This window comes from Centropristis striata, chromosome 14, assembly GCF_030273125.1.
Source record: "Centropristis striata isolate RG_2023a ecotype Rhode Island chromosome 14, C.striata_1.0, whole genome shotgun sequence".
NCBI classification, from domain to species: Eukaryota; Metazoa; Chordata; class Actinopteri; order Perciformes; family Serranidae; genus Centropristis; species Centropristis striata.
Genome location: NC_081530.1, coordinates 12058754 through 12070909, shown reverse-complemented (window position 1 = coordinate 12070909; position 12156 = coordinate 12058754). Strand labels below are relative to the sequence as shown.

Here is a 12156-nt window from a genome sequence, read left to right as displayed (position 1 = left end):
AAAAGCTACTGTAAATAGTGCCACAAAGGACAACTAAATGAACTGACCTCTTAAAACCAAAAGCCTAAACTTAACCAACTTATTTATTGAACTTGTGTGCAATGGGCAGCAGGTCAGCCGTCTTCTTCATTGAGTCTATTTTTTTCATTAGCTCCTCATCTTCCTGGAGTACAGCTTTGCACTTTTTGGAATAGCCTGCAAGAGTGTCTCCATCGTCAAAGGGTGGCATTTTCTCTGGACCTGCAATTTTCATTTCCGCAATGATGCCGGTGAGAGCAATGGTGTTCCTGTCAATGCCAAATTTTCGGCAGGCGAGCCCAACACTTCTGTGTTTTCTGAACTCTGCAAGTATCTTGGTGTATCGGTGTAGTACATCATCTGGATTTGAAGCTACGAGACATATCAAACACAATTGAGAAAAAAATCACACAAATATCACAAAAATCAGACAAACCTTATAATCAATCATACATTGTCAAGACTCAAAATAACAACAAAGTACACTTTCATGGTCTGAAGTGAGGTGACTAAGTGGATTGTATTACACTTTGATATGGTAGGGATGCTCCAATATGATATTTGGATCACATAGTGATCCTGATATGGACAAAATAGCTGTATCTGGTATTTGAAAAATGTAGCCAATCCATTAGCTGATGCGCTGCTTAGCACAACAGGGAGACCCTCACAATTAGTCCTAAGCTGTTTAATGAAGGTAAAAGTGAAACACAAGGTATATCCTGCATAGTTTAGGAGAGGTGATCTTGCGATCTTGCACCCTTAATGCACCATCTGCCCCTGTTCAATGGCTTTACAGATTGTTTATGTTATTAGGGTTTTTTATTTTTATTTTATTTTGTCAATTCTTTATTTTGGTGTTTTGGTTCAGTTTATTCAGCTGACAATTATTTCCGGTTAATGTTGTTGATTCTCTCAGGTTGCAGTATTCATTAGACAGTAGTAACATGATAGAATGCACTGCATGGTTTCGCCACATGGAAGAGACCAACTGCTCCGGTTCTGGGATGTTGGTGGGTTGCTATGGAAATGGAAGCGAACGACAGGACAGACTTTTGACGAGTGATAGGAAACTGTAGATAGGCAGCCCTGAGTATAAATTTAAATATTTTCACTGTGTTAAAATAAATTATTTTAAACAAATTATAATATATATATATATATTTATATATATTTTGTGTGTGTGTGTGTGTGTGTGTGTGTGTGTGTGTGTGTCAGAGCATTTAATTAATTGGTTGCAATCTGGGTATTAAGGGGATTTTAAACAATATGATAAAAGAAAATGCTCCAGAAAATCACCATCCACCCCACCTTTAAAGCAAAATAAAATCTGCTGACTGAATATTTTTCGAGGCCAGGCCAGTGTGACTGTTATTACTCTAAATATTAATAAATATGTCAACGTTTTATTAGGTGTGATGTGTGATGGCGCATGCAAGTTACCTCTTCGTCCAAACGATGCTTTTGGATTTTTGTCCAAACGATGCTTTCCGATTTTCTTTTTCGGCATCTTTGCTTTGACCTCCACTAAATCCTCATCGGTGTCAGATGTGGTATCATCATCATCGGAGTCAGATGAGTCCATCATGACAGAAGCCCTTTTCTTCAACTCTAAAAGTGTAGCTGTAGTGGCAAAAATCGTTATAAGGAGGAAAGATCACTGAGTCGTTGGAGTATAAGCAAAAAAGGTTTATTCTAATTGCAATTAGGAGAGCACAAGGTACAGTCAAAAAGGTCTGCACAGAGTGAATCTGCAGACAAAGAGAGCTAACAGTTTTTATAGAGTTACAATGAGTGTGTGTGTATTGGTCAAGGAGGTACAGCCTTACAACCTTGAGGACTTGAGATAGCAGGCATCCTACGCAAGAAGAAGTAGAAGCAACTGTGACATGTTATCTTACAGGATGAACAGGGCGGATTGTGTTCGCATGAAAATGATATAAAATTAATTAAAAGGGATATGAAGTCATGTGAAAATGTTCAGAGAGTTATGTGAAAAGGCATATGCATGGCACTTTGTCACAACATTTCCCCCTTTTGATCCGTAAGGATCAACTAGAGAGAAGATCAAACACAACCAACAAGGAAAACAAAAAACCCATGAAGGAATGTACAAAAGAATCACCATTAAACAGTATCAGACTGAACATTCCACACTGGTTTAAGACCAATCATCATCAATAATGGCAGTGAAATAGACTCAAGGGACAGAGCAACGCTGTTTTTTTTTTTGTTTTTTGTTTTTTAAGGAGGACAGTCTTCTCGTGTCATGAACAAAGCACAGTGGGGCATAAAGTCAACCTACATATCAGCATCATTATTAACATCAGAGTCAGAGTCAAAAGAGGATTCAGAGAAGTGTCATCAGAGGCAAGGGCAGACTGGAAAGCAGGAGGAAGTGGGGTGGGGTCAGGCAAGGGAATGAGTTCATTCCTAAGGAGCTGAGTAGTGAACATGGAGGAAACAAAGCCTTTAAGCAGGGGGACAACACAAGTAACAAACAGGAAGAATTGGAACACTATAAGGAAAGCGAACAGGCAAAGCAACAGACAGTACCACGGAGGCCACAAAGGCCAGGGGCACGAAAGGGATGCCAGGGGTGGTGGCGCTCCATAGCCTAAAGGTTAAGGGCTTTAAGAATCAGGAAGAAAGCAATAAACGAAAGACAAATGAAAACAAAACCTAAAGAGAAAGTCAAGACAACAAGAAAAAATGTGTCACCTGTCCTACGCCGTAGGTGTCGCAAAAGGAAACTATGGTGGGGTGTGAGAGCAGTGTAACTGCGTATGCCTGGGACTGGCACTTGTGACGTCACAGGTTGCTAAGCCAACCTGCTAGCCACAACACTCTCAACACCGTGTGTCCGGGTCCTCTCTTCAGGTGTCGCAGGGGAAAAACTATGGTAGGGTGTGAGAGCAGTGTAACTGCGTATGCCTGGGACTGGCACTTGTGATGTCACAGGTTGCTAAACCAACCTGCTAGTCACAACACTCTCAACACCGTGTGTCAGAGTCCAGTGTGTTGGTGTGTAAATCTGTGGACAGAAGAGAGAGGGGGGAGAGACAGAGCCTAGACTAGTGGCTTGGCACCACGTGTTGCAGTCAGAGCGCTTGTTACACCTCTGGCTGATCTTGTCGCAGGGGAGCGCTATTTCACCTCACCCTAAAGTTGGAGGCTTGGCACGCCTCAACCTTGGCTTGCAGAGGGTCCGGAGGAGGCGGGACCTTAAAGTTGGAGGCTTGGCACGCCTCACCCTTGGCTTGCAGAGGGTCCGGAGGAGGCGGGACCTTAAAGTTGGAGGCTTGCGTGGATCCAGGTGGCCCTCTCAGCAACTTTCACGGCCGTATGGGTTGTCAGCAGGACCTGGAATGGGCCCTGCCACCTCTTATGCTTTCAGGACTTTCGCCTGAAGTCTTTCACCACCACATAATCACCAGGGTGGAGCTGATGGATAGGACTGGTGGCTGGAGTTGGAAGGGCAGCAGTCACCTGTCTCCTAATGTCTGCAAGGTGTTTGGTTAGGTTAGCACAATACATTAGCATAGCATCTTCACACAGTGTGGTAGATGGAGCTGGAAACTTCGGGGCGTCCACACCTACAAAGGGAGGAGCTGCAAAAAGAATCTCATAAGGGCTGAGGTTAGCATTAGGTCGCTTGCGCATCCTCATGTACACAAGCACTAGAGGGAGTGCTTGTGTCCATTTGAGGCCTGTGTCTTCACAACATTTGGCCAATTTGTTCTTCAATGTCCCGTTCTCACACCCAACAGCGCCACCACTGGCCAGGTGGTAGGCACAAATGACACAGGCTTGGCAATGTTTTTGAGCATAGGTTGAAAAACCTTTAGTGAACCAATGTTGATCAATCATAACCTGCATCCCCCCCCTTTGACACATGGTCAAGACCATGTGTCAACATAATGGGGAAACAGACTGCCACTGCTTCTCGTCAGAAGGAGAGGCTAGAGTCTGTACTGCAGAGAGTGAGTCGGGGACAGAGAGGGAGCTGAGAGAGTGTGTGTGTGTGTGTGCCTGCTGGGGGAGCAGAAGAAGAGACGCAGCCTGCTCGTGCATTTCCTGTGGAACCAGGGTCAAAGGAGTTAGTGTGAGCAGCACATTTACACACAGCAACACACAAAACAGCTTCTAGGAGGTCAGCAATGAGAGAGTGATGTAGGATGGGCTCTCCATCACTCTTCAGGAAGCCCCTATGCTTCCAAAGGGCCTGTAATCAGATTTAGGTGTAACAACAACAGGTTCACAGTTTTTAATCAGGCCTACATCATATTTGCCATTCGCTCATAAGGAGTCAGAGACTTCCTTTAAGGCAGGGTGAACCTCAGTAGCAGACAGTAACACAGCAGTTTCCCCTTCCACCCTGTCTGCACCAATCAGTACATGCACTGATCTGAGGCAGGGGAAACTGAGTTTGCAAAATTATTTGTAAACCCCCCCTTTTGATGAATACATCACAGCAGGGTCAGGAGTTTGTGTCCAATCGGAAAAAGTTGCACAAAAATTTACCCATGGGCCCAAGTCTCTCCATTGGTCAGAATTTGGTTTGTAGAGTGAAATGTGTGGATGTGAACCTGGTACATGGTAAAAGGGTAACTGTTCGTCAGTCAACGTCACTGAGAGTGCACATCTCGTCTGCGACCAGTAGAGGGTGTCAGTCATGAGGTTGTCATTGACGTCAGCAAAGAAAATGTGTTCAAAGTCGAGGTCATGGTCACGAGCCACGTGTGACGTGCAGTGGAGAGCCTCAGCCCGCAAAAACTGCGAAGCCGGGTTAACCAGTGCACGTGCACGTGCTGTCAGTGGCTGTGCTACATCAATAGGAATTTTCCATTGGTAAACATAGAGCAGGTTTTCAGGTAGCCAACTGGCTGATTGGTACGTTACCACGGGGTCACTTTGCAGGGGGGAGGTGGAGGAGCCTCTCCGCACGGCTTTAACGCCATCTGGTGTCGAGATGAGGTCCACTCCCAGAGTCATCATCAGGTCTCGTCCCATCAGATTGAAAGGACAGACAGCAGAGAAGAGAAAAGAGTGTTTAATTTTGGTTAAAGGTACAGGATGTACACATGAAATGGGAATGGTGAACTGTTCTCTGATCCTGTTACCACATGCACCAATGGAAAATTATGTTTCTGCCACTATACCTTATGTGTGGAAACACAGATTTTTTTTAAAACAGAGTGAGTAGCACCTGAGTCAACAATGAAATCAACATTTTGGCCTTGGACTTCAAAAGTCATAGTAGGTAATTCTTGCACACTATCATCAGTAAGATGTACATATGTACCAACATATGTACTTTGTATATATATATTTTTTTTTTCTCTAAATGAGTGATAGCATTTGTCAATATCTTGTGTTGTTGCTGCGGTGTAAGCGTGCACGTCTGCATGTTTTCACTTCCCTTTTGTGGAGCAGGTTGGCTGGGCGTCTGGTCAGCGGGCACCTCCCCCTTCCACCTTACCCCCGGACGGTCAGTCTGAGGCCTGTGTCTGGCTCAGGTGTCCACCGTCGCCTCCAGGCGGTCCCCCATGTCCTCCGCGTCCGCGCCCACGGTTGGCTTTGGGATAGGGACAGTCTCTAGCCCAATGTCCAGTCCCACCACAGTTAAAGCAGATGTTGGGGTCGTAGTGGCCACGTCCACGTTGTGGTTGCTGGGTCTGCTGGTGGAGAAGCTGCAGCTGGGCTCGATGGGCAGTATCTTTCCTTGTCTTCTTCTCAGCTTCAGTCTTTTCCTGCAAGCGCTTGTAGGCGTGGTTAGCATGTCTTACCACGTCGGCCAGTCGGACAGAGGACTCATTATGACCAATGCAGGAATCTTTCACAGCCAGGCAGACATCTGTTGAAAGTCCATTCAGGAGCTGCTGCTTCAGGAGGCTCTCATATGCTGACATCTGGTCCCCTGGGAAGTTACGTGGTTTAGGGATGCCACTGTGGTCATCAAACACTTGTTGCAGTCGGTGGACATAGTCTTCAGGGGTCTCATCAGCTTTCTGGGTGCAGGCGTTGACCTTGGAGAGATCGCTGTGAAGAGGGAAAGCTTCTTTGATGCTTGTAACGAGGCCTTCCATCCATCGTCTGTATGCAACATCCTGTGCATTTCTGCCATCACCATCTGCAGCAGTCTGCCAGTCAATGGTGGAGGGCTGGACGTGGTCAGTGAAGTGTCGTCTGATCTTAGCAAAGTCTGCTCCGGACAGCTTCCTCATCATAACGCGGCCCATTTCACTGGAAGTTGGTGTAAAGTCTCTGATAAAGGCCATCACTGCGTCACCGAGGACTTGACCTCCCTGTGTGGCTTTAGGGAGGTGTTCAGCTGCTTGGAGCAGGTCGGCTACAGTCCACGGGCGGTAGACATAACCAGCTGCGCCTTCATGTCCCATCACTTGGACCATTGGGAGTGTGAATGTTTCTCCTCCCCTGCCGGTGTCATCCTTCCTGTCATGGGACCTAGTGTGGTCAGCGATTGGGGAGAAGGCAGGCTGTGGGAGTGGGTTGTTTGGGTCCCACAGAGCTAGCCTTGGGCCTGGGTGTGGAGTCAAAGTCAGAGGCAGCTGTGGTGATTGTGGGTCTCTGGCGCTGCTGGGGGCACTGCTGGTCGGTGGTGATGTCACTGGAGGGGTTGGAGGAGGCTGTCTTTGAGGGGAGGCGGCGTCAGCAGGCGGGTTGAAGGGGGGGGGCAGATCGAGGAGAGTGTCGCTGCTCAGAGGCCCGCCACCATGACCTGTTAGAGAAGGATACAGAGAAGACTTGGATTTAATCTTTGATTTTGCAACTTTATCTGTTTGTGATTCCTCTTCAGCTTTTAACAGTGTCATGGTTTTAAAGCCCTGCTTTCTTTCCCTGTGCTCACATTCATCCTCCCACACATTCAGACATTCCACATGTTTCTCAAGTTCTTTGATTTTTTCAGTTTTAACTTTGCCTTTTTTCATCAACTCATCTTTTGCTGTCTGTAAATTTGTTCGTAATTGTTCCAACTGATTTTTGCTCAGGGATCCCCCTTTGGGGAACCTGTATTTTTTTATCCAATATGGCAAGCATTCACAACATTCAGGGCCATATTTCTTTTTCATTTGTTGTATTATCGGACTGTTTGGATCACATTGTTCAGCTTTACTGCATCGGGAACCCATTGTTTACCTATTCAATTTTATTCAATTTATTTATTTTATTCAGTTTCAGTTATTTTATTTAATTCAATTTATTTATTTAGTTTTTATTTTATTTTTCAAACTGCTTTTGTTATATCTCACAGGACTTTAACCTGGTCTTAATATAACTTTATATCTCACAGGATTTTAACCTGGTCTTGATATAAAAACCATGTGTTATATCTCACAGGATTTTAACCTGGTCTTAATATAACTTTATATCTCACAGGATTTTAACCTGGTCTTGATATAAAAACCACACTCAGCTACTTCACAGGATTTTAACCTGGTCTTAGTAGGAGTAAATCTTAGACTGCAGTAAATTGTTTTAGTGAACGGAAAGTACACCAGACCAATTCTAAATGCTTTACTCCAAAGACTCAGAAATACCACGTTACCAATGTCATTCAATTCATCATTACTGCCAAAATTATCAGAATTAGTAATCATACAATTTTTAGAAAATGGAAATTCAACATCTCACCAAAATCAGGAGAGTGTAGGTTCGGTTGGGGATCGCGCCGGAGCCAGCCAGTCGACCCCAGGACATCGGTCCTCCCTTCTCTGAATTTTGACTGGAAGTTAGAGGATGATCCTGAAGATCAGGTGGCCATCCCCGATGTCCCGACGATCCCGACGGACTCTCGGGCGATCCCACTTCTGACACCAAGCTGTAGTGGCAAAAATCGTTATAAGGAGGAAAGATCACTGAGTCGTTGGAGTATAAGCAAAAAAGGTTTATTCTAATTGCAATTAGGAGAGCACAAGGTACAGTCAAAAAGGTCTGCACAGAGTGAATCTGCAGACAAAGAGAGCTAACAGTTTTTATAGAGTTACAATGAGTGTGTGTGTATTGGTCAAGGAGGTACAGCCTTACAACCTTGAGGACTTGAGATAGCAGGCATCCTACGCAAGAAGAAGTAGAAGCAACTGTGACATGTTATCTTACAGGATGAACAGGGCGGATTGTGTTCGCATGAAAATGATATAAAATTAATTAAAAGGGATATGAAGTCATGTGAAAATGTTCAGAGAGTTATGTGAAAAGGCATATGCATGGCACTTTGTTATTACTCTAAATATTAATAAATATGTCAACGTTTTATTAGGTGTGATGTGTGATGGCGCATGCAAGTTACCTCTTCGTCCAAACGATGCTTTTGGATTTTTGTCCAAACGATGCTTTCCGATTTTCTTTTTCGGCATCTTTGCTTTGACCTCCACTAAATCCTCATCGGTGTCAGATGTGGTATCATCATCATCGGAGTCAGATGAGTCCATCATGACAGAAGCCCTTTTCTTCAACTCTAAAAGTGTAGCAGTACAGTAGATTTAAAAATAAAGAAAAGAAACAGCCAGCTACTAAATATCATCACAGGAAAGGTTATGACAAGCATATCTTTGTATACCCTTTTTGTTAGAGGCGTTGACAGTGTGCTCACTGGCTTTCTTTCTTAGAAAATCTCGTTCTTCTTTCAGAATTCTGTTTTCTTCTTTAAGAAGACGCATTTCCTCTTTAAGGAGATTTGTATCCAGCGTTGCTGCAGCATTGGATGCGCTTGATTGGACCTCAACAACTACAAAAAATGCAAACAGAAATATTAACATCCCTGTATTATCACAGTTTTCCTTTACTCCTATTTGGTTATGTTTATGTTACAGCCAGCAACTTCACAACAGGTGACAGGCAGAATGAAGTTTTAAGCTATCTGCAATTCATCTAACCTGATCATATCACCAAAGGATTTTAAGGGGAAATTAATAGGCCAAGAATGTCCAATTTAAAAAAAAAAAAAAATTGAGAGCAAGCATGCTTGTCCATAATGTTAACATGAACATATTTAAGGAATTGTATAGTCCTGTTGATTGAAGTCAATGACCAACTTACAGACTGGGTGAGACCCATAATTCCATTCAAAATGCAAATATGGGACAATCATTGGCTAGATAACTTAAGGATTTCTATACTCAACTTGGAAAATGGAACTAATTTCCTGCTAATAATCCAGTGTATATTAACATGAATGACCTTTAAAAAATCCACAAAGAATGGACACTAATACACAGAGCAGTAGGGTGACCAAACATCCTCTTGTGTCTCTTTATATGTCATAAAAATGTTGATGTTGTTTCACTGTTGATAGCAGCTCCCTGAGACGCCACTAATATATGAGGTTCTCTCAGCTTCAGGAGCCCCTGACTGCGTTATTTAATTTGCGTATTTAAAGTAATCAGTAACATTACTTCAATTTCGTGATACTTAGAGTAAGTTACTAATTAAATTTTTAACACATTTTCATGAATTTCTTAACCACGACCCCCCCCCCCCCCCCCTTCATGCCTAAAAGAAAAAAGCCAAACCACGTTTATCTTACCTTCAACATCGCTCGGCGTCTTGTCAGCTGGTGGGTTTTGCACAGTTTTTTTCCCCTGAAGATTAGTTCTTCGAGTTTTTCTTGTTGGTGCCATATCTATTTCACTTTAGATATAACTTAACAACAACGCAGTTGAGTGTGCTAATTTAGCCAGATTCGACCAATTCGACCTGCTGCTCTCCTCAGTCTACTTCACGTGCAGAGTCGGTGATGGTCCTTCCTGTTTTTGTCTTTTTCCCTCTAGTTTGCGCGGGGAAATTTAAATAATAGCACCGGTCTTTCTCCAACTGTTGCTTCACTTCACTTCAGAAGGACACTCTCAGTGATTGCAGGTAGGTTATCTGATATCTGGATAACTATCAGATAGACTTTCCTCAATACCATTTATTATTTGTTGCTAACGTTATAGCAGTGTACCGTAATGTGCGCAGCATGTTGGCTTTGATGATGATAATAGAGATCATGTGTTTTTGGATAGGTTACGATTGAAAATGCAAATATGGGTAACGTTTCTCAGCCTTGTAACGTGACCTGACTGGTCAGCAATGGTAACATAGCTTGTTTTGGCTTTACTGTTGTGGAAGTGTGTTCTGTCATAGGCATAAATTACATTCTCTGACACAGAGCACTCCTTGTAACTTTGTGATGGCCAATATGCATGTGTTATTCTTATGTCAGTAGTGGGCAGATAAAGTTTACAAACTATGGTTAATTTCATTGGTGATAAATTATGATAGCACAAGCCTACTTAAATAAAGTATCTTCATGCACTTTGCTTAGGCTAAGATATTTATAGTTATTATAGATACAGGTCTGGAAAAAATAGCACATTTTCTGTAAAATTCCCTTTAATGTAAACATGTCTAGGGTAAAACCTCTCAGTATTGACAACAAAATATACTTCTTTTCTTTCCTAGTAACATGTCACTGACAAGAGTGATGCTGCTGAAGACGGGGCAAGGGGGCAGGCGCTTAATAAGGTGGCTACAACGGGAGAAAAAACGATGCCCAGTGTGCCAGAACCACATGAAATTAAAAAAACCCCAACACAACTAAGGATGGATACAGGTGGTAAGGGATTCATTTTGGATCTTCTGAAATAGTGATGTTATTTCCAGTGAAAATGTACACTGTAATAGTGAGGAACAAAATGCTACTTGTTAGATCTGTCATTATGTCAATTTGTTATCGAACACTAAAATGGGATTTTCCTTGAGATTTCCCTTGAGATTTGTGCATGTTGGAACAGGAATGGGCCATCTCCAACTATTCCGACAAAGTACTTCAACAGCAACAGCTTTATTTATTTATTTGTCCCCATATATTAACCAAAATGTAGTATTAAGAACTAAATACCACAAAATAGACAATTTTGGACAATTTATGCTCCCAAGCTAAGTCTATAAAGATATGAATGAGCAAGTTTGGTGTTGGTGTACACCTGAGGAATGAATTGAAGTGATCCAGGCCTGCTCATCTAATATCAGTGTCTGACCTCACAAATGCCTTTATTGAAGAATGGTCAAAAATTCTCATTAACACATTCATAAACGTGGGGAAAGCCCTCCTAAATGAGTTGAAGTTGTTATAGCTGCAAAGGTTGGACCAACATCATATTACTGTAAATCATAGTTTATGAAAGGGATGCCACTTAAGTTCATATGTGTGAGAAGGCAGGTGGCTCATAACTTTTGGCAATATATCCAAAATGGCCCTGATATGTATTGGATATTTATACTGTTGATGATTTAATATTTTGCAGGATCTGTAGAAGGGCAACCCATCGTGGGAGGGGAATTACAAGGACAATCAGAGAGGGATCGATATTTTCCCAATCTCACATTCCATTAGGGTCATGGATGGCGATTATGCACAGGTTAGATCGTCATACTTTATATTTCTATATTTTCAAATATGAATGAAAGGAAAAATTCAGTGTGAATCAATCCAGACCCCTGTTATATTTCTACTATGCCTATATATTGTAGTTGTAAAATCAGGCTGCATTAAAATCACATACTGACAATTGACATATTTCTTTATATGTATGTGTGTTTTCTCAGCTTGTCTCAAGGTTTACGGAGGAGGTAAGTGGACATGATTGAGGATGGCATTTGTGGAAGCAGCAAGACGCTCACAAGGGTCACAACAAAGCTGCGGAATGTGTGCAATGCGGGGATAAAAAGACTCGAGAGGAGAGGACAAATGCGCATTGGACGGAGGAGAGCATTTGTTGCAATCGACGAAAGTAAATTTCGCCACAAAAGAAAGGTATAGCAATTATAGCATTAGAAATGGCTCATTTTCATTTCACCTAAAGTTGTTTCTGCCATGCAAGCTCATATGCTCATTAAATTTAGGGAATACTTGAAAAAATCAGTTGGTAAAGTCATTACCTTGATAATATTTACTTATAATGAGGCTATGACCAATCGGCTGTGTATCAAAATACTTCTGCCCACAATTAGATAGCACACAAAGCTATACCAGATAGACTGATGTGACAAAATCATGCCATTTTAATGAATATATATACACTGTGTTCCAAATTATTATGCAACTGAGTTTTTTTCCAGATTTTCCTAAATAGT

At 42.5% G+C, this 12156-nt stretch overlaps 1 protein-coding gene across 1 annotated transcript; it reads right to left on the bottom strand.

Annotated features, from left to right (window-relative positions):
- Positions 1 to 1692: 1692 nt before the first annotated feature.
- LOC131985417 (uncharacterized) lies at positions 1693 to 8251 on the bottom strand. Its single transcript, XM_059350488.1, has 2 exons — positions 3306 to 8251; positions 1693 to 3242 (listed from the first exon to the last, which is right to left on the bottom strand). The coding sequence occupies exon 1, from the start codon at positions 7170 to 7172 to the stop codon at positions 5511 to 5513; it is 1662 nt and encodes a 553-aa protein (XP_059206471.1). The 5' UTR covers positions 7173 to 8251; the 3' UTR covers positions 1693 to 3242; positions 3306 to 5510.
- Between the last annotated feature and the right edge of the window lie 3905 nt (positions 8252 to 12156).